Below are 23165 nucleotides of genomic sequence, written 5' to 3' on the forward strand. Positions count from 1 at the left end.
AAGCATTTTTTTTTTTTTTTAATATATACAGGCTTCGTTTGTAATTTTTATTACAAAAAATAAAGTATTTCTCAATAATACAAATGCATAAAAAAAATAACATTGCAGTATAGACTAAGGCTCCATGCACACTGAAGCTAAAAATAACTAAAAAAAAACGCCAGTAGCTTTGCAGGGAGCCTTTCAATGTTTTTTAGCGTTTTTGAGCGTTGTTTTCCAACAAAAAACGGCATTTTGAACGCAAATTTCGGGCGTTCAGAAAAAAGCCCAAAAACTCCAAAGCTCAGTAACACTAAAAAACGCCCATGTGTGCATGGGCACATAGGCCAACATAGAGTTTAAAAAAAAAAGCCCAAAACGCCAATAAACTGCAGTTTATCAGCTTCAGTGTGCATGGAGCCTTAGGCTGTCAGGATTGCGGCGTCCCTACTGCCTAGGTACTTGGCTTAAGCAGCTCCGCCTGATGCATTTCACCCCACCCACAGAGCTTAGTCCTCTGTGACTAAGCACTGTGGGTGGGTGAAACGCGTCAGTATCATGGCCTAGGCAGGGGTCTCCAAACTTTTCAAACAAAGGACCACTTTATTGTGCTTCAGACTTTAGAAAGGGCCGGATTGTGGCTAGTGGGTGCAGAAAATGTCCCGGGGCCCAGCACCAGTAAGAATAAATGTGGCCTCACGGTTGGTGGTCAGTAGGAGGAGGAGTAGGGCCCCTATCAGTAGGAGAAATTTTATCCCATCATTGATATCAGTAGAAGAAATAGTGCCCCCCTTGTTGGTGTCAGTGGAAGGAATAGTGCCTCATATCAGTTGGAGGAATAGCGCCCCCAAGGGCCGCATAAAAGCTAGCAAAGGGCCACATCTCGGGCCGCAGTTTGGAGACCCCTGGCCTAGGATGAGGCCACTTTTTGATTTAGCATAGTACCAGGGCTGTATGGAGTGTGGTGCCCCTACTTAATTTTGTATAGTGGACCCGGATGACCACAGCAGACGCCGGCACCAGCTTGTGGTGGATCACAGGAGAACAATCCTCAGCGCTTGGAGCGAAGCTCTATGTTGTTCGAAGATTATAGTATAGACATCAGAAACAACAAAAAACGTGCTTCTAGGGCTGGATTGGACTCGATCGTCTGGGCCGCCCTCGCAACCTTTTAACAGGCCGACTTGTAGCAGAAGGCCGACATACACGGCTATTGTCAGAAGGATGAGGAGCAGGAGCATCCTCCACCCTCTGACGCCCCTGCAATAAAAGAGTGGCCTGGCCCAGGATGTCCACCGCCTGCCTGAGTGCAGCATGGCTGTCCGTCATTTGCTCCATGATGACACGTTGCTGCTGTATGTGTGTATTGAAGGCCCTTTCCATGGCCTTGTAGTGGCGCCTTTGCTCCTGGAATTGGGCCTCCCTAAGACGCAGCATTCGTCTATTTGCAAGCAGCTTCCGTCTCTCGATTTCCATCAGCTGCCGCATCTGCCGATGGCGACGTCTCAATCTTCCACTCGTAGTTGGTGCCACTTTCTCAGGGCGGTGCGAAGGTGCTGCGGGACTTGCTGGCACAGACGGAGAAGGAGCCGGAGACAGCTGTGTGGGCGATGCTTTATATAGTCCAACAAATGGGTTTTCATCTGAAATTCAAAACGGGTCACAAAATATTTAGTAACATTCTGAAGTCTAGGTAGGATCTTCATTGCATAGTTCTATTGGTTCTGCTTAGACCAATGTAAGCATATATCTGTGGCACCTCCGTGAAAGTGGAGAGTCACTGTAGTAGTTGTTGCAATCTTTGGGTCCTGGACCGAGCCCCTTTCCTTTGACATAGTAACCTCAGGATGGGGGGGGGTTGCATGATCGGCCCTGCTGCCATTAACAGAATTCCTTGAATTTTTTCAATGAATGCAAGATGTTTTCCGATTGGATAACGTGATGTCACTGCATCACTTTTAGGCAGGTGCTGGCTTGCAGTTTGCCTGCTGACCTGAAGGTGGCATTGTACCACTTCTTCAAGCTACCAGTAAGCAATTGGGGACTAAATCTGTATCCTATTATGTGCTTCAGGTGGCCATCTTGAGGAGGCTGACCACCCCTATTAAAATGCTGAAATCCTGCAAAATGTGGGAGGCCACCTAGAAACAGAAGTGCTTAAACTGCAGTTTCTACCCACAATCTGGGACTAGGTCAGGGACAGAGCCCCGCTGGTTGGGGGGGGGGGGGGGGAGTTAAGGAGAGGTACCCGATGAGGAGAGAAAGAGTAGGCTGCCCCTTACAGGGCATCTCTTCAGCCAGGTTCTTGGGACTGGTCTCTGACCTTCAGCCTTATAAACTGCAAGGACTTTGGAGATCTCAGGGTGACCCAGTAACCTGGATACCTCCTCCAATGGAAGGGCTTCTTGGGCATTCTGTGGTCTGGAAGTTCATATCATATTGCTAGAGTGCCACGTTGACAGACATTAACTTTCTTGAAGTGGGTAAACCACAACATATGTGTAAACTACCTTATGTCTGTGATCATTGAATGAATGCATGACTTGTATAGCGCTACTCATGCGAACTGAATCGCCTCTGGGCGCTTTTTCCAGCCAGTGTCAGCTTGGCTGGTGCAGTCATTTGTGTGGGACACACAGTCATACACACAGATAGAGATTATATATATATATATATATATATATATATATATATATATATATATATATATATATATATATATATATATATATATATATATATATATATATATATATATATATATATATATATATACATACATACACACACACTGGGCCAATTTGGACAAGATCCAATTTACCTACCAGCATGTCTTTGGAGTTTAATAAAAAAAAGTAATGTTTAAGTACCAACATGCGTTGACTTGTTCCACTTTTTTGGGGTATGTTGCTTAGGCCCCACCCACATGCCTCAATCAGAGAATGCCTTGTATTCATTGAAAAACAAAAACACATGGCGTTTTGTAAATTGTGGCAATGCTGAGTGGGCAACAGGACCTGGAAGATTGCGGTGATCAGTGGAGTAGTTAACGGTGACTGTCACCTTCCACAGGGGTTGCTCAGGTATGAGATGCATACTTACATTGGTGCTAGCTGGACCAGTGTAACTAGGCTCATGGCTGGACCAAGCAAACTAGGCTCATGGCTGGACCAAGCTGGACCAATGTAACTAGGCTCATGGGTGGACCAAGGAAACTAGGCTCATGGGTGGACCAAGGAAACTAGGCTCATGGGTGGACCAAGGAAACTAGGCTCATGGGTGGACCAAGGAAACTAGGCTCATGGGTGGACCAAGGAAACTAGGCTCATGGGTGGACCAAGGAAACTAGGCTCATGGGTGGACCAAGGAAACTAGGCTCATGGCTGGACCAAGGAAACTAGGCTCATGGCTGGACCAAGGAAACTAGGCTCATGGCTGGACCAAGGAAACTAGGCTCATGGCTGGACCAAGGAAACTAGGCTCATGGCTGGACCAAGGAAACTAGGCTCATGGCTGGACCAAGGAAACTAGGCTCATGGCTGGACCAAGGAAACTAGGCTCATGGCTGGACCAAGGAAACTAGGCTCATGGCTGGACCAAGGAAACTAGGCTCATGGCTGGACCAAGGAAACTAGGCTCATGGCTGGACCAAGGAAACTAGGCTCATGGCTGGACCAAGGAAACTAGGCTCATGGCTGGACCAAGGAAACTAGGCTCATGGCTGGACCAAGGAAACTAGGCTCATGGCTGGACCAAGGAAACTAGGCTCATGGCTGGACCAAGGAAACTAGGCTCATGGCTGGACCAAAGAAACTAGGCTCATGGCTGGAGCAAGGAAACTAGGCTCATGGCTGGAGCAAGGAAACTAGGCTCATGGCTGGAGCAAGGAAACTAGGCTCATGGCTGGACCAAAGAAACTAGGCTCATGGCTGGACCAAAGAAACTAGGCTCATGGCTGGACCAAGGAAACTAGGCTCATGGCTGGACCAAGGAAACTAGGCTCATGGCTGGACCAAAGAAACTAGGCTCATGGCTGGACCAAAGAAACTAGGCTCATGGCTGGACCAAGGAAACTAGGCTCATGGCTGGACCAAGGAAACTAGGCTCATGGCTGGACCAAGGAAACTAGGCTCATGGCTGGACCAAGGAAACTAGGCTCATGGCTGGACCAAGGAAACTAGGCTCATGGCTGGACCAAGGAAACTAGGCTCATGGCTGGACCAAAGAAACTAGGCTCATGGCTGGAGCAAGGAAACTAGGCTCATGGCTGGAGCAAGGAAACTAGGCTCATGGCTGGAGCAAGGAAACTAGGCTCATGGCTGGAGCAAGGAAACTAGGCTCATGGCTGGAGCAAGGAAACTAGGCTCATGGCTGGAGCAAGGAAACTAGGCTCATGGCTGGAGCAAGGAAACTAGGCTCATGGCTGGAGCAAGGAAACTAGGCTCATGGCTGGAGCAAGGAAACTAGGCTCATGGCTGGAGCAAGGAAACTAGGCTCATGGCTGGAGCAAGGAAACTAGGCTCATGGCTGGAGCAAGGAAACTAGGCTCATGGCTGGAGCAAGGAAACTAGGCTCATGGCTGGAGCAAGGAAACTAGGCTCATGGCTGGAGCAAGGAAACTAGGCTCATGGCTGGAGCAAGGAAGCTAGGCTCATGGCTGGACCAAGGAAGCTAGGCTCATGGCTGGACCAAGGAAGCTAGGCTCATGGCTGGACCAAGGAAAGTAGGCTCATGGCTGGACCAAGCAAACTAGGCTCATGGCTGGACCAAGCAAACTAGGCTCATGGCCAGTCCAAGCCGAACCAAGTTAACTATGCTTATGCCAGGTCCAAGCCGGACCAAGGTACCTATGCTTATGCCAGGTCCAAGCCGGACCAAGGTACCTATGCTCATGCCTAGACTTCAGCTTTAAACATTTCATAATTTTTTGGGAATAAGTTTCTAGCCTAACATTACACACGCTTCAAGTCTGTTAATGGCGGTGTCGGTTGTATAGGTATACAGAGTGGATTTGCGTCATGTTTACTCCACATACTTGGTCCATCTCCCGTTTCATCTACAGGTTGGAGATCTGATGTCTGGGGATATTCCAGCTCCTCGAAATCCTCCTGGTTGGCATTCACCTCCTCTGTGTCAGTCAGTATAACGTCTGGTAGAGGGAATAAAATATAATATATGAATTGGTCAGCTTGACGTCTGAATTCAAGAGGATTCTTCATCCGATTACAATTGGCTACTTAGATGACCTGGAAGTCTACATGTTGAAAATTTAAAACAGAGCTCACCCATGAATTTATGGACCTTGCTTTGTGCACTGGTCCAAATCATATGGTGGAGGGGGGATTATGGTATGTGGTTGTTTTTCCAGGGGTTGGACTTGGCCCCTTAGTTCCAGTGAAGGGGGAACTCTTCCCACTTTCTGGGAACAGTTTGGGGAAGGCTCCTTCCTGTTCCAACATGACTGCCCACCAGTGCACAAAGCAAGGTCCATAAAGACATGGCTGAGCGAGTTTGGGGTGGAGGAACTTGACTGGCCTGCACAGACCCCTGGAGGCTTGCAGGGCAGGCCTTGTCATTCACATCAGTGCCTGACCTCACAAATGCACTTCTGGAGGAATGGTCAAACATTGCCATAGACACCCTCCTAAACCTTGTGGATGGCCTTTCCAGAAGAGTTGAAGCTGTTATAGCTGCAAAGGGTGGGGCAACTCAATATTGAACCCTACGGACTAAGATACCATCAAAGTTAATTTGCTTGTAAAGGCAGGCGTCCCAATATTTTTGACAATATAGTGTAGCTGAAAATCCCACATATCTAAAATATATGAAACATAACACCTACCAGTTTGGTCAGAAGCCGAGGACCCGTTATCAGATTCACCAGGCCCACCAGCCAAGTCTTCTACAAGAGAAAAAAAATTAAATTACGAACATATTTATGAAACTTTAGTATGAAGCACAATGTTAAAGTGTCTCACCCATAATATCCGTATCGTAATCTCCCCGGATTCCCGTCAATATGTCGAATTGCAGGACAATCTCCAAATCCTTTTCAAAATCTGTCAGGCTGGGGTCTGGCGAGGCTCCTACCCCACTCTGGCTGGAAGCCCTACGACGCTCCCGGTATTTGCGGATGATGCTCCTGTCAAACATTGAGGTTTTGTAGGGTTAGAACCTTCACAACATGCAGAATTAAAATGCATTTAGTGGGTTAGAATTTTAAAGATGAATTTGTTTTTTGTCAAAAAAAGAAAATCACAGTTTTCATGATAAATATAGTCAGAGTAGCGCCCCCTGTGTGCGGATCACTGCAAATATATACAATGCTGCTCTGTGGGCAATGCCTTACAAAATTACTGTAGGTGCAGATAAGGGTTGAGCTGGGAACAAGGCCCAAACCCAGGTCAGCTCCTCCCATGGAAAGCGGTCACATGATCACATCCCCACTAGCCCAATCAGCTGTGGCCGCGGCATTCCCCACATGGCAGGTGCACGTAAACAAAGTGGAGGCGATGCTCATGACATAAGTGACTTAATATGGCCACCATCATTGACCTAAGATCACCATGGGGTCCAAACCCAGTTCAGCTCCTGCCATGGAAAGCGGTCACATGATCACATCCCCACTAGCCCAATCAGCTTTAGCCAGGGAATTCCCCACATGGAAGTTGTAAGTAAACAAAGTGGTGGCGATGCTCATGACATCAGTGACTTAATATGGCCATCTTTGGACATCATTGACCTAAGATGACCACGGGGTCTAAACCCAGTTCAGCTCCTCCCATGGAAAGCCGTCATATGATCACATACCTGTGTACGTGTAGCTCTGGGTTGGGAATGCCCCAGCCACAGCCGATTGGGCCTCTGGGGTTCGTGTGACAGATTCTGCCAAAGTGGGTTTGGACCATGCTCAGGCCACATGGCCGTATTAGGTCAATGACACAACGGCCATTGTGGCCAGATTAGGTCAAAACAGTACAAAACAGATTATAGCGCACACATGCAAAAATGACATTTATCCTGCAAGGCTAGTTAAAAACACCTGAACATATTCAAAAATACGGGGGTTTGGTCACACTATGTGTGCGCTATAATCTGTTTTGTACAGTCTTTGGTCTTATAGCAGCACCATCTTAGATGTATAGCATCTATGCAAGTATGTTTTTGTGTTTGCATATTAGGTCAAAGACACAACGGCTATTGTGGCCATATTAGGTCAATGATGCATGCAACGGCCATATTAGGTCAAAGACACAACGGCCATTGTGGCCAAATTAGGTCAAAGACGCAACGGCCATTGTGGCCAAATTAGGTCAAAGACGCAACGGCCATTGTGGCCAAATTAGGTCAAAGACGCAACGGCCATTGTGGCCAAATTAGGTCAAAGACGCAACAGCCATTGTGGCCAAATTAGGTCAAAGACGCAACGGCCATTGTGGCCAAATTAGGTCAAAGACGCAACGGCCATTGTGGCCATATTAGGTCAAAGACGCAACGGCCATTGTGGCCATATTAGGTCAAAGACACAACGGTTATTGTGGCCATATTAGGTCAAAGACGCACCGGCCATTGTGGCCATATTAGGTCAAAGACGCAACGGCCATTGTGGCCATATTAGGTCAAAGACACAATGGCCATATTAGGTCAAAGACACAATGGCCATTGTGGCCATATTAGGTCAAAGACACAACGGCCATATTAGGTCAATGATGCAACGGCCATTGTGGCCATATTAGGTCAATGACATTACGAGCAGGCGATCCATTGACATCTTCCCACTGGCTCTGCTCAACTGGTTTCGGACCAGTTTTAGGAAAGGGGAGTACAGGGAGCCATACAACATAGCAAGATGTAACCAAAATAAGTAGACCCCAAACAATGCTTGACAACGAGATAATTTTCAAGACATACATAGCAAGACAATTCAAATTTTTGGCCTACCTTTTAATGTCGTTAATCTTCCGCCTGCAGTGCGTCCAGTCCCTCCGTTGTGGTGCGACAGCGTTCACAGCTTCGGCAATAACAAGCCAAATGTTTTTTTTCTCGGCCGGGTTCAAACGCCGCGCCCTGGTACCGCACAGTTCTGCGTAATAGGGCACAGTATGAGTCACCAGGACTCGGTTCTCCTGTGGCGTCCAGGTTAAATTCTGCTTCCGGCTATCCCGGCTACTTTTGCCTCTTCGCCGCGTCATCATGGCTGAGGGAGTTTCAGACATACCTATACACAAAGCAAAACCTCCAGCACCTTGTGATATGAATGGGGCATGTTCATATAGCAGTGAATATGACATTTACCCAACATGGAGAGCAGGTGAAGCTTCGGATGCAAGCCAAGTTGCCAAAATCATGAGGTCAGATGCTTGGATCGGACAGTTATTTTCAGTTCTTCATCAATTATCCCCATTATGAGGGAAAACAAACCTTAACGCCTGAACCCAGTTTTACAAATCTGGCTTTGTGTTAGTAAAATTGTACTCATGGTTGCAACTATTTTAGGGGTCCATTTATAAAATATTCAACGGACGAATGTCACAAGCATCCTCCCAGTTGTCACGAATTCTGACCGTATTTTGCTCGAAGTGGAAAGAAAATCTCAACCAACTATTTTTAATTCTTATGCACTAGCATTCGTAAATAGATAGGAAAGTATATCACATTTAAATATTTTTTACATTTCTTAAGTTGCTGTCTAGTTTCTGGTCTAGGCTAAAATGTTGTATAAAAGAAAAAGAAAAAAAAAAAAAAGAAAGCCCTGAATGCAGCAAGCCGTCACAACCCGACAGTCACTAAAGTAAAAGCAACCTCAGTCCGCCTTCTTCCAGGTCACATTTCCGACGCATTTTGCTTTCTCCTGGCTTCATACTGTATATATTGAGCTAGGACGGGCTCTTCCCAATGCCTGCACCCAATTGGGATGCATAGGGGCCTGGAAAAGCTCCCACCTGTTTTTTGGTATAGCCAAGGAGCAAGGAGTACAGAGGCGGGTTTTACAGAGTGATCACTGTGATAGCCTGTTATTGACCATCTGTCATGGATATACAATAGTCTGGCAGCTTACCTGTCTCCATCTGTCCATTAGAGACCAGACTCTGTTCTGTTACCTTCCTATTTCCTCTCCTTCCTGTATGGCCCCACATAGGTCATCCCAGGAAGTCTATATTAACTGTTGCACTACAGGCCTGCAGTGCTGTTCAACCATGTTGTTAGCTTTAGTTCCTGTCTGCAGTGTGCTACGATTATCTTCCTGTGTACCGTTTTTGGCTCGTCCCTGACTTCTCCTGTTTCCCTGTGATCCTGACCTTTTGCCTGTCCCTCGGTTACCCTTGTCTGCCTGTTGCCCTGACCTCGGCTTACCCATCAGTACCGCTTGTCCTGCTTGCTGCTTCCCCTCTCTCCCTGCAGAGCGTGACCTAGGGGATCCCAGGGGTCGCGACCTGGATCCAGCTGCGGCGAAGGACATCCTCACCACTAGAGGCTCTGGTGAACACAAAGCTGGGTCTTAGGCCGCGTACACACGATCGGTTAAACCGATGCGAACGGTCTGATGGACCGTTTATCGGTCCAAACCGATCGTGTGTGGGCGCCATCGGTTATTTATCCATCGGTTAAAAAAAGGCCAACTTGTTTTAAATTTAACCGATGAAAAAAAAAAAAAAAAAACGATCAATAGTAGGCACGACCATCGGTTAAAAAGCCACGCATGCTCAGAATCAAGTCGACGCATGCTTGGAAGAATTGAACTTCGTTTTTTTCAGCACATCGTTGTGTTTTACGTCACCGCGTTCTGACACGATTGTTTTTTTTATGGTGTGTAGGCGCGACTGACCATCAGTCAGCTTCATCGGTTAACCGATGAAAACGGTCCATCAGACCGTTTTCATCGGATGAACCGATCGTGTGTACAGGGCATCAGACTCTGCGCCCTGGGCGATCTTGGGTTCACGCTTCCTCTCTATCGCAGCAGTCGGCAATAGGTTTCACTACCCTGTGGTGCATCCCTGACCCCAACGGGGTCCTGGCCACAGGTGACCTGACACTATCACAGTGATCTGGAGCTGACCCTACCATCTTGCAGTCATTAGTACGAGATCTGGATCAGTCAGTGTCAACCTGGTCACTTTGCTGGGAATGTGCTACAAGTATAACACAGGTGCACATATATGCAGTGCCTTGGAGGAAGGCCCACCTCCACATATACGTTTGACGCTGCTGGATCAAAGTGAGAATCAAACAAAACAATAGATTTTTTTTCCCTGATGGGTGCGTTTTAAAATTACGTTGATTGGTGGACCACCAGTGATGGTCGAAAGTCACATTAGCATAAGTCGAGAGGTTATTCCCATGGAAAATGGGGAATGGAAAGAGCTTTCATTTGCCAAAGACTAGAAATCAAACAACATTCCATTTACCCAGATTAATAAGATACACACTTGAACACATATGTAAAGCAACTGTACCATTTCGGTTGTTTGAATATTCTTTGCCAACCTCGTTATTTGGTCAGTCGAGGTAGATCAGTCAAAAAGGCTTATTCATGACACATCGGAGGTTAAGAACATTGACCTAAGTTACGAATGATCTCGTCCACTGATGGACAACAGCCGTGGTAATAAATGGACACAAGAGGCACGAACATTCGCCCACCATATAAAGTCTTCTCATAAAATGATGTCATGTATTTTGGGCGAACGTGTGGATGAATGTTCTTGAGAAAAGTTCATAAACATTGCATGTAGTGCTTGCCAAAAAGGACCTTTTAGTTTGGGCATGCAAGAACATTTGTTGATCAGTTCGAAATACTAGCAACAACTTACAAAGCCATCCACAACGCTGCCCCCATCTATGTCCATAACCTGGTCTAAAAATTGTAACCAAACTGCTCTCTTAGGTCCTCCCAAGACCCCCTGCTCTCTAGCTCCCTCCTCACGCCCCCCCCTGCTCTCTAGCTCCCTCCTCGCGTCCTCCCAAGACCTCCTGCTCTCCAGCTCCCTCATCGCGTTCTCCAAAGACCTCCTGCTCTCTAGCTCCCTCATCACGTACTCCCACTCTCTAGCTCCCTCAGTGGTCCTCCCAAGACCTCCTGCTCTCTAGCTCCCTCACCACGTCCTCCCAAGACCCCAAGACCCCCTGCTCTCTAGCTCCCTCCTCGCGTCCTCCCAAGACCTCCTGCTCTCCAGCTCCCTCCTTGCGTCCTCCCAAGACCTCCCACTCTCTAGCTCCCTCATCGCATCCTCCCAAGACCTCCCTCTCTCTAGCTCCCTCATCGCATCCTCCCAAGACCTCCCGCTCTCTAGGTCCCTCATTGCGTCCTCCCAAGACCTCCCTCTCTCTAACTCACTCATTGCGTCCTCCCAAGACCCCCCCGCTCTAGCTCCCTCATCGCGTCCTCCCAAGACCTCCCGCTCTCTAGGTCCCTCATTGCGTCCTCCCAAGACCTCCCTCTCTCTAACTCCCTCATTGGGTCCTCCCAAGACCTCCCGCGCTCTAGCTCCCTCATCGAGTCCCCCCAAGACCTCCCGCTCTTTAGCTCCCTCATCGCATCATCCCAAGACCTCCCGCTCTCAAGCTCCCTCATCGCGTCCTCCCAAGACCTCCTGCTCTCTCATCGCGTCCTCCCAAGACCTCAGCCAGCGAGCACACGAAGAACCCTAGCTACGTGTGGTGTTGGTTTAAACAGCCCTGAAATAGAGTGGCCAGTGAGTTGTTTTCTGGTTCCCTATCAGTGTTCCCCTGGCCAACGTCCCCCCACCTCTGTAGGAGGACTGTCTGGGGAGAGGTACCCAATCCCCCCCCCCCCCCGTAGGTGTGCAGTAGGCCTCGGTTACCCCCTTATGTGTCTCACTGTCTGTTGTCCTCTGTGTGAGTCTGGAAGTTGGTCGGGTCTTGGTCAAAGCTGGTTGGGTAAATGTGTATAGGCATATGACAACAGGTGAAGACAACTCAAGTTTTCCCTAGTGAACACAACTGCTTGCATAACATGTCAAACATGCCTACGTGATGACCAGCCACTTCATAGATTGTAGTCGTTTTATCCTGGTCAATTCTGGAGCGTTTTTTACTTTTTTTGTTCACACAGAGCCCCCGGAGAATGAAATGGTGGTAGTTGCAAATGTTTGTGTCACACGAAATTAGCGCACATGATCATCAAAACATCAAAGTAAATTTTAGGGCAACCAAAACACAATATTCCGTATTTTTATTTTTTTTGTTAAATTCATAAAAAAGATGAAGTTGCGTCAAGTAAAAATAGATACCAAAACACATCAAGCCTTAAAACTCTGAACCTACCTACTAAATAACACTGCTCACATTTCTCAGAATACAGTATAATTTGACACATGAGGGACCAATACGTTAATTGTTTTCAAACATAAACCAAGAGCAAATCGCCTAAATGAGCGATACCAAAATTTGATTTTGCGCCAACCAATCCATACGGTACATTCAAACTAACATTTGTTTTGCAGGTTATCCAGTATTGACATAAAATGCAAAAAAACTTTAGATTTGCGCTACATTCAACCTTAAAACGACTTTATACAGTCAGTGGCGTAGCTTGGGTTATCAGCGCCTGGGGCGAGGTAAGTAATTTGACCCCCCTGACCCATGGACTTACCCCATTTTCAGCTAGCTCCAGTCTGGTCATATGATCCACTGTGTGAGACAGCGGTGGCTGTAGGGTAGAGAGCGTGCTTGATAATGACTGGAGTGGTGACATCATGCAGATGTCCCATCTCTTGTTGGCGCTCCCTCCTCTCCACACTCGTGACATCGCCCCTCTAAATTTTGCACCCGGGGCGGTGGCCCCCCTTGCACCCCCCACGCTACGCCACTGTATACAGTAAATGCCACCAAGAACATTCAATTTGTACAGGCGTAATTCATATAGCTACGGTTATGATCAACCCGATGCCTAGGTCAGGAGCTGGCAAGAGTTTCTTCTGCCTTTAGCAGTCTCCATTCCCTTAACCACTTTGCAGCTTACGCTATAGACAACAAACTCCTCCCTAGACATCCTACCGTGTGCGCACATCGAGCACACTCTGTGACTGCTGTGTACCTTGGACTCAGCAGATCACAGGGTGAAGGGCCAATCACAGCGACTATTTACCATGTGATTATCTGTGTCCAATCACATGTAAACAGACTTGTCATTTATTGGCTCTCCTTTCCTCACATAGAGACAGCGAGTACATTTTATTACACGGATAATCAGTGCCCTGATCATTAGTGCAGACTCATCAGCGGCCATCAGTGGGGCGCCCTAGGTGCAGAGCTCAGGGGCCAGTGTGCAGTAAAGAGGAGTGCACTACGTACAGACTTTTTTCTTTTTTTTTTATTGAATAGGTTTTTTAATTTTGGAATTTGTACATGCTCAACATGGCAGTGTCTATTGTCCTTTCCGTTATTTTGACAATAGTTTATTAGTCTCAAAAATGGCCAGGATTGAAGAATAAGATTCCCCCATCCTCACTTCAGTAGGGTTCAATGCAAAGTTTGTAAACTTCAAAACAAGATTCTGAAATGGTTTGCAAACTGAACCCAATCACATTTAACCTTCCTTACTTAGGGCCGCCCATTCAGTAACAAAAGACCACATGCTGCCCTTGGGTGTCATCCGGGCATGGACGTATAATGTCTCCAACTCATCAGTTAGAATCACAATGTTATATTGAGGAATGGAGATGGACCTTTCATATGGTGTACAGTATCTCCTCCTCATTTGTTGGGAACATGACATTATATTGAGGAATGAAGATGGACCTTTCATATGGTGTACAGTATCTCCTCCTCATTTGTTGGGAACATGACGTTATATTGAGGAATGGAGATGGACCTTTCATATGGTGTACAGTATCTCCTCCTCATTTGTTGGGAACATGACATTATATTGAGGAATGAAGATGGACCTTTCATATGGTGTACAGTATCTCCTCCTCATTTTTGGAGAACATGTTATATTGAGGAATGGAGATGGACCTTTCATATGGTGTACAGTATCTCCTCCTCATTTGTTGGGAACATGACGTTATATTGAGGAATGGAGATGGAGCTTTTATATGGTGTACAGTATCTCCTCCTCATTTTTGGAGAACATGACGTTATATTGAGGAATGGAGATGGACCTTTCATATGGTGTACAGTATATCCTCCTCATTTGTTGGGAACATGACATTATATTGAGGAATGAAGATGGACCTTTCATATGGTGTACAGTATCTCCTCCTCATTTGTTGGGAACATGACGTTATATTGAGGAATGGAGATGGACCTTTCATATGGTGTACAGTATCTCCTCCTCATTTGTTGGGAACATGACATTATATTGAGGAATGAAGATGGACCTTTCATATGGTGTACAGTATCTCCTCCTCATTTTTGGAGAACATGTTATATTGAGGAATGGAGATGGACCTTTCATATGGTGTACAGTATCTCCTCCTCATTTGTTGGGAACATGACGTTATATTGAGGAATGGAGATGGAGCTTTTATATGGTGTACAGTATCTCCTCCTCATTTTTGGAGAACATGACGTTATATTGAGGAATGGAGATGGACCTTTCATATGGTGTACAGTATATCCTCCTCATTTGTTGGGAACATGACATTATATTGAGGAATGAAGATGGACCTTTCATATGGTGTACAGTATCTCCTCCTCATTTGTTGGGAACATGACGTTATATTGAGGAATGGAGATGGACCTTTCATATGGTGTACAGTATCTCCTCCCTTATTTGTTGGGAACATGACATTATATTGAGGAATGAAGATGGACCTTTCATATGGTGTACAGTATCTCCTCCTCATTTTTGGAGAACATGTTATATTGAGGAATGGAGATGGACCTTTCATATGGTGTACAGTATCTCCTCCTCATTTGTTGGGAACATGACGTTATATTGAGGAATGGAGATGGAGCTTTTATATGGTGTACAGTATCTCCTCCTCATTTTTGGAGAACATGACGTTATATTGAGGAATGGGGATGGACCTTTCATATGGTGTACAGTATATCCTCCTCATTTTTGGAGAACATGATGTTATATTGAGGAATGGAGATGGTCCTTTCATATGGCCTTCTTTATGTCTGTCTGTCCACCTGCAAGGTGATTAATGTGGCCAGTCTCTGGGTGGAGACCAAACCTGATTTAAGCCAGCAAGCCTGAAATCTCAGTATCTCCTCCTCATTTGTTGGGAACATGACAATGACGTTCTATTGAGGAATGGAGATGGCCAAATTGGGTCTCTCCCTTCATCTGGATCAATTGACTCTTTGCAATATTTTTTGTATTTAGGTGAACATTATATATATATCAACCTATGTAACTATTTAAAAGTGTATACTTTATACTCGTAGAAGTAAAGAAAAAAAAAAAAACTGTTTCTGTATTTAGTGTTTATTACTTACTTGTGTTGATATGTAGAGAAGATTCCTCCGGTCTACTTTCCATAATCATCTCCCCCTCCTCCATAGACTGCTGATTTCCATTCAATGTTGTCTCTTCTTCGTGTTTATGTTCAACTTTGATGTCTTTCCGTTCTTCATTCTAAATTCAAGAGATGATGCAATATAACATCTAGAAACACTGCTACATAGAAGAATGTCCTCTAATAGAATTATTTTTGAGTTATTTTTGCCCAGTCCCACCTACCTGATCATTCTCTGTACAGTGGAGATCTTCCTGTGTAGAATTCCTGGACAACAGAGGACCACCCTCGTCCATAGACTGCTGATCTCCACTGACAAAAGTATCTTCTTTTTCCACTTTAATCTCAGCTTTGACGTCTTTTGGTTCTTCACCCTAATCCCAAAAAGAAGATAGAATACATTCATAAAACAAAACACAAGGAGGTTACATAATAGAATATCATTATTAAGAGTATATGCTCAGCCCCACCTACCTGATGATGGTGAGGGATGGTGTGACCTTCCTGTGTGGAATTCCGGGAATACAGAGGACGGGAACATCTCTCTGGTGGGTTCCCATTACTGGATCCATCTGTATGAAACACACACACTGACTGAATACATTGTTTCTATGTGTTTATCAGATGATGGGGGGGGTCTAGGTGGAGCCTCCGTACTGCTCTCTCCTTTACAATAAAGTCTCCTCTTACCCGGTGATGTGAGGGGCGGCTGATTCTCCATCATGACCTACAAAGAGGCACCGTGATGGCCCTGGGTGATGTCCCGTGAAGATAGATGTTGGGTGTGAATGGATCACCAGATATTTTCTTCACTACTGTATAATCCTGTGTAGAAAGTGAACGTAACAAATATCACTACAGACTTCCCAGAATCCTCCTCACCTCTACAGTCAGGTTTGTGCTATTATTTCAGAGATGAGTGATGTCATGTGGCCCTCACAGAATCTTCCTCACCCCCTCAAGACCTATACAGGACCCTCTTGAGAATTATCTGGCCTGTACTGGGATGAAGAAGGTCGGCACAAAGTTCCTCCATATACTATACAACAGACCTTGTAGAAAGAAAACCTGGGACTCTCTTTAAAACACAACCCTAATCAAACTTTTTTTTTGGTATGGATTGACTAGAGAAGAGTTGGAAGCCCTCAAGGAAATGATAGGTAAAGTTTAGGACCCTAAAAGGTTCACCCTCGTCTTTGTTTGCCTGCTACCTTTGCTTGAACAGAAATTCCTGGGCACTTGGTCCCGACATTGTCTCACCTTGGTGAATAATTTCATACATTTAGGGACTTCACTGATGCTCAGTTACAGTCTTGAAGTCCTGATTAGAGCCATCTGGAATGGCTCTCCACACTCGTCGGGATCATTTACACTTGCTTCGACTTCAACATGCTTTGTTGATGTGTTTTTGATGCTTCTGTGAAGCTTCATTGAAGCTTGGCAAATGGCCTGTGCTTGTTGATTTTGTATTTGTTTTAAAGGGTCCCAGTAGATCCCCAGCTCATTTGTACCCTCATTCGAGAGATCCCCCAGCTCATTAGTACCCTCTTTCTATTCAGTAGATCCCCTGCAAAATAGTATCCCCCAGATCTGCTAATTTCACTGCACAGTAGGAGCCCCCAGCTCCGCCGATTCCCCCGCACGGTAGGAGCCCCCAGCTCCGCCGATTCTCCCGCACGGTAGGAGCCCCCAGCTCCGCCGATTCCCCCGAACAGTAGGAGCCCCCCAGCTCCGCCGATTCCCCCGCACAGTAGGAGCCCCCAGCTCCGCCGATTCTCCCGCACAGTAGAAGCCCCCAGCTCCGCCGATTCTCCCGCACAGTAGGAGCCCCCAGCTAATTTTCTGATCGTTCTCTTTCTTTGGTCCCTGCTCACCTCCAACTATATTGCTCCCTTGCTGCGCACCACATGTGACATCATTAGCTTCTCCTGCTTTGGTCCCCCAGCTCTGCTGATCCTCTGCCACTCAGTCCTCTCTCGCCGGTCCCCTTCTGCTACAGAGTTCTCATGTTGCACAACACGTGTGCAGCCTGTTAGTTGCTCCACACCAATCCGATCCCCGTTAAACTTCCTGCTGCACACCAGATGTGACGTCTGCAACAGACACTCCCAGAATGTATATACATGAATTGGAAGTGACTGCCGGTGACGTCTTTCTGGTTTGCTTGTTAGTTTCCCAGTGCATCTTGGGATATCTCATACCTCCAAAACAAAGCGAAGCTAAAGTTGAATAAAAGCCCCTCAAAAGCTGTAGGTGCTGCTAGTGAGCGTTGTCATAGACCTCTATGGAGGCTTTGGAGATGCTTTCGGCACCAATAAAGTGACATGGGGTTGGGGATTACTGGCTGCTGCCCACCCTTCTGCTGAATTTCTTTGTGCATCCCATAATATATTCCCTTGTCTCTCTAAGTTCAATAAAGAACACAAGAATCTATAAACCACAGGCTCTGGATGGACAGTTGGATAAATGGCTCTATATTTAGGATGTATCTGGTCTATAAACCAGAGGCTCTGGATGGACAGTTGGATAAATGGCTCTATATTTAGGATGTATCTGGTCTATAAACCAGAGGCTCTGGATGGACAGTTGGATAAATGGTTCTATATTTAGGATGTATCCGGTCTATAAACCAGAGGCTCTGGATGGACAGTTGGATAAATGGCTCTATATTTAGGATGTATCCGGTCTATAAACCAGAGGCTCTGGATGGACAGTTGTATAAATGGCTCTATATTTAGGATGTGTATATAAGCACATATTATTATCCGCACATATTGACAGAACGGTGGCTCAGTAGTTAGCACTATTTGAATGAGTTTGCATGTTCTCCTTGTGGGTTTCCTCTGGGTGGTCTGGTTTCCTCCCACACCTCAAAGACATGCTAGTAGATTGGCTCCTGTCTACAATTTCCCCGGGGTTGATGTCTTAGGCCTCATTCACACAGGCGGACTCCGTCTATACGGAGTCCGCCAGCTCAGCGGGAGATCTGTCCGCAGATCTATGCTGAGCCGACAGATGACAAGCTCCTCTCTGCTCACTGAGCGGGGAGGGGCTTGTCGGGCACCGCTGTCTCCTATGGAGCGGTCTGATGAAAACGGACAGCATGTCCGTTTTCATCAGATCTTACCCGATCGCCATGGACGGATGGGGACATGACCCTCATACGTCTGTTTTTAGCGGATCGGATGTCAGCGGACATGTCTCCGCTGACAACCGACGCTCCATAGGGATGCATGGAGCGGTCGTTCAGGTCCGCCGTCAAAACTGACAGGCGGACTTGAACGGTCCGTCCGTGTGAATGAGGCCTTACTGAGCGAGCCCTGCACTGCAAAAGTTTTAGTCATCATATAAACACCTGTAATCAACAATAATATTACAGTAGACCTCTCAATAAGTGTGTAGCTGCATCTGCTGGACATAAAAGTCACCACAGCAAAATGGAGGACAAAAAAAGGACATGATAGTAGTTATTGAGAGTATAAATCAAATATTAATAATAAAGTGATCACCTAACTACCTCTTCTGTTGCCAGTTCCAGCAAGGTCTCCAACTGTTTGCTCACCCGGAACTTCCTGTCTGTAGCTTACATCACTTCCTTTTTCTACTTAAGATCACTTCCTGTCTGTAGCTTACATCACTTCCTGTCTGAGATTCCTATTGCTTCCTGTGTGCGTGCGTTCCACTCACAATAAGAGACATCACCACCTTATGGTGAATATAAAGTCTGCGGCCTACGTCGTATTTCAGTACTTTGAAATACCGGTTCTTGTTTCGATCTTCTGTTTTTTTTTTTTGCATAAATTAAGGCCCGTACACGATTTTCAGATCGTTAGTATGGTGCTTTTGACAGCTATTAACGTCTGATTTTCTTTTAACCACTTCCATACCGGGCCTATTCTGTCACTTCTCTCCTACATTTAAAAATCTTAATTGTTTTGCTAGAAAACTACTCAGGACCCCCAAACATTATGGCCCAGATTCTCAAAGGCGTTACGACGGCGCAACACCATTTGCGCCGTAGTAACTCCTTATCTGGCCCCGGGTATCTATGCGACTGATTCTTAGAATCAGTTACGCATAGATACCCATTAGATCTGACAGGCGTAAGGCTCTTACGCTGTCAGATCTTAAAAGTAATTTTTTTTCCCGCCGCTAGGTGTCGCATCGTCGTTTTCCCCGTCGTCTATGCAAATGAGGTAATTACGCGAGATTCCCGAACATACGCGCGGTCGACACTGAGAATTTACGTAGTTTCCGTAGCGTACGCGACGCGTAAGGTTGCCCCTGCTATTAGGAGGGGGCAACCAATGTTAAGTATGGCCGTCGTTCCCGCGTCGAATTTAAAAAAAATTACGTCGTTTGCGTAAGACGTCCGTGAATGGCGCTGGACGCCATTTACGTAAACGTCTAAGCAAATGACGTCGGGGCGACGTCATTTAGCGCAATGCACGTCGGGTAATTTACCTGATGGAGCATGCGCAGTACTCTCGGCGCGGGAGCGCGCCTAATTTAAATGGTGCCCGCCCCATTTGAATTGGGCGGGCTTGCGCCGAGCGATTTAACGATACACCGCCGCAAGTTTACAGGTAAGTAATCTGAGAATCAGGCTGTAAACCTGTAAACCTGCGGCGGTGTAACGTAAATCACATACGTTACGCTGCCCAGGAGCAACGTAAATGTATGAGAATCTGGGCCTATATGTTTTTTTAGCAAAGACTCTAGGGAATAAAATAACGGTTGTTACAATTTTTTTACGCCACACGATATTTGCGCAGCAATTTTTTAAACGTATTTGTTTTTTTGGAACAGTTTTTAATGAATTAAAAAATAAAACAGTAAAGTTAGCCCATTTTTTTTTGTATAATGTGAAAGATAATGTTACACCGAGTACATAGATACCTAACATGTCACGCTTTAAAATTGCGCACACTTGTGGAATGATGGCAAATTTTGGTACTTAAAAATCTCCCTAGGCGACGCTTTAATTTTTTTTAGAGGTACAGAGGAGGTCTTGGGCTATAATTGTTGCTCTTGCTCTAACGCAAGCAGCGATACCTCACATGTGGTTTCAGCACCCTGATGTTTAGGCAGGATTGCTATTAAATGTATCTGCCATGTGATAGTTGCCTTGGCCAACTGTTAGGAGGTCAATTGGTTTCCCCCTTAATTCCGGAATTGCTGCTGTTTTCTCTTCTGTCGCTTGACTGTCCGGATATCTGGTGACATTAGATAAGACAAGAGCATTGCCAGGACAGATTAGGAATGAATGGGGTGTCTCAGCCAATGGGCAGGAATTTTCTTGGGTCCCTTGGCCTGCTGGGAGAACCTATTTATTTGGGTGGAGTCAGGTGATCGGGGTTTTGTGCCTCCTGGATGGCTGTCTGGGTGGACGTGTGTTGTATTTCCCCCGGGCTGCTAGGCCAGAAACCTAAGGCCTTGCCCGAGAACATCTGGCTACTAGGCTGTCTGAGGGCCTATCCAGAAGCAGGAAAGCAGTGTAGGGTTGGGACTGCGGGCTTGTAGTTCAACCAGAAGTAACCGTTACGCCGGCCGGGGAACCAATCATGGTGAGAGGTAGAAGGAAAGCTTTCGCCACTAAGGGACCATCCACTTTGCTACCGGAGTCCATTGTGAGTAAGCTGAGGCCAGTACCAGAGCAGACTTCTTGCCAGCCGGGGACGGTGAAGAAGTGGGAAAACTACAGTAGGTCAGGGACCCAGCGGGACAGCAGAGGTGACGCTTGTGGAGTGCCAAGCCAGGGACCTAAATTGTCAGCAGGGGTGAAGCTTGAGAAGTATCTGGAGTGCCAAGCCAGGGACCCAGCAGAGAAGCGGGGGTGACGCTTTAGGACGATCCAGGAGTGCTACAGTGAAAGAGCTCAGGGGATCTAGTGGCTAGTGAGAGAGACTGAGTGAAGACCCACAGTGAGTGAGTGTGGGGTAAAGAGAACTGTTCGTGTTGCAAATAGTTGAATAACTTTACCGTTAGTAACAGCTACAAGATTGTTGCCATACGGGACAGTGGTCCTACCTATACAGAAGTGGTGTCCAGCTGGAGGCCTCCACCTGTGTAGCTGTCTACCTATAGAAATCTCGGAGTCTGCTAATTATCTTTGCATCTACCCAAGAGTCTCCTGGCCCTAATCCTTTCTATATATATATATGGAGCCCATCACTGGCCATGAGGAGGAGAACCAAGATGGCAGCAATAGAGATATTCTTTGTGATAGCTTCATGTGTCTATAAAATATAAGCCGACATACAATGAGGAACCAAACCTTCTGGACTTCTCACCAATGGTTCCCCAATGGATCCTTCTCACCAATGGATCTCCAATGGATCCTTCTCACCAATGGTTCCCCAATGGATCCTTCTTACCAATGGATCTCCAATAGATCCTTCTTAACAATGGATCTCCAATGTATCCTTCTCACCAATGGACCGCCAATGGACGACTCTCTATGATCTATGCCTATTCCAATCACCAATCTTCCAAGAATGATGGTCATTTGTCGCCAAAAAAATGGACTCAGAAGAGAACATTGTAAAAAGTGGAGCTTTTATAAATATGTATTTATTTTTTATTACAGGTATTTATTACAAATGAACACACAATAAAATGAAGCTTTAATGGAAACCAAATCTTGCATAATTAAAGTGAAAAATATTTCGATTTTATTTTTAATTATACGTAGTCTGGGCCAATGAAAAGCCATTTTCCACAGGTAAGCAAATAAAGAGCAATTCCATACAGCAGCAGCCAATTGCAACTTATAAAAAGGTCAATTGATGCGGAAGAAGTCCTGATTGGGTTGGATGTTCCATTATTCGCCTCAGCTATGTTTTGCCATTGCCTCATTGGTGTATTGTTACGGTTGTATCGGCATTGTCATGGTTTCCATTGTGTTACCCACCCTTGTTGCCTATCTGCTGTCAGGATTGCTCATGTGTTGCCCATGTGTTGCCATATTGCCCATGGATTACCACAATTAGTGTGTCGTTGGAATGGGTGTGTTTTCTGAGGGACCATATACAGTGGAACCTCGGATTACGAGTATAATCCGCTGCAGGAGACTGCTCGTAATCCAATGTACTTGCATATCAAAGCGAGTTTCCCCCATAGAAGTCAATGGAAACGAAAATAATTAATTCCACATTGACTTCTATTGCCTGCAATACCACATGTGGCCTGAGGTGGGGGGCGCTGGAGAGCCTCAAACACCCGGAAAGGCCAGAGGACAGCTCGGCTGAACTCGGAAAGGCTTGGGAACAGAGGGTCAGATTCAGATACAATTGCGTATCTTTTGGCCGGCGTAGCGCATCCCATTTGCACTACGCCAACGTAACATAGTGAGGCAAGTACAGTATTCACAAAGCACTTGCTCCGAAAGTTACGTCGGCGTAGCGCAAATGGGCCGGCGTAACCCCGCCTAATTTAAAGTAGGCATGTAGTGGGCGGGCTACATTTAAATTAACCGTGACCCCATGTAAATGAGGGCCGTTCGTACGGCGCATGCGCGCGCATGCTCAGAATCACGTCGCAAATACTCCCTACGAAACGACGTCGGCTCAATGCTTTCGACGTGAACGTAACCTACGCCCAGCCCCATTCACTTGCGCTTACGCAAACGACGTAAAATACGACGGCTGTTCCGTCGTCCATACCTTGCATGGGCTGCGCCATCTTTTTGGTGGTTTATCTTGACGCCGGCATAGTGCTTACGTAAACGGCGTATCTTACTGCGACGGGCGT

The 23165-nt window shown here is 46.2% G+C and overlaps 2 protein-coding genes and 1 long non-coding RNA gene across 3 annotated transcripts in view; all 3 read right to left on the bottom strand.

The window, feature by feature from the left end:
* LOC120910200 (zinc finger protein 585A-like) overlaps window positions 1–23165 on the bottom strand; it is a 51552-nt gene that overhangs the window by 17304 nt on the left and 11083 nt on the right. The gene's annotated exons all lie outside the window — the stretch shown is intronic.
* On the bottom strand, window positions 888–15928 carry LOC120910122 (myb-related transcription factor, partner of profilin-like). Its single transcript, XM_040321994.1, has 8 exons — window positions 15888–15928; window positions 15638–15787; window positions 15394–15532; window positions 7921–8197; window positions 5958–6121; window positions 5822–5881; window positions 5015–5128; window positions 888–1622 (listed from the first exon to the last, which is right to left on the bottom strand). Exons 2-8 carry the CDS (start codon window positions 15707–15709, stop codon window positions 1105–1107), a joined length of 1344 nt encoding a protein of 447 aa, XP_040177928.1. The 5' UTR covers window positions 15710–15787; window positions 15888–15928; the 3' UTR covers window positions 888–1104.
* LOC120910233 lies at window positions 15947–19053 on the bottom strand. The gene is made up of 3 exons (XR_005741436.1): window positions 18931–19053; window positions 16104–16238; window positions 15947–15985 (listed from the first exon to the last, which is right to left on the bottom strand). It is a non-coding gene; the product is annotated as an uncharacterized LOC120910233 (long non-coding RNA).

This window comes from Rana temporaria, chromosome 8 (assembly GCF_905171775.1).
Source record: "Rana temporaria chromosome 8, aRanTem1.1, whole genome shotgun sequence".
NCBI lineage: Eukaryota > Metazoa > Chordata > Amphibia > Anura > Ranidae > Rana > Rana temporaria.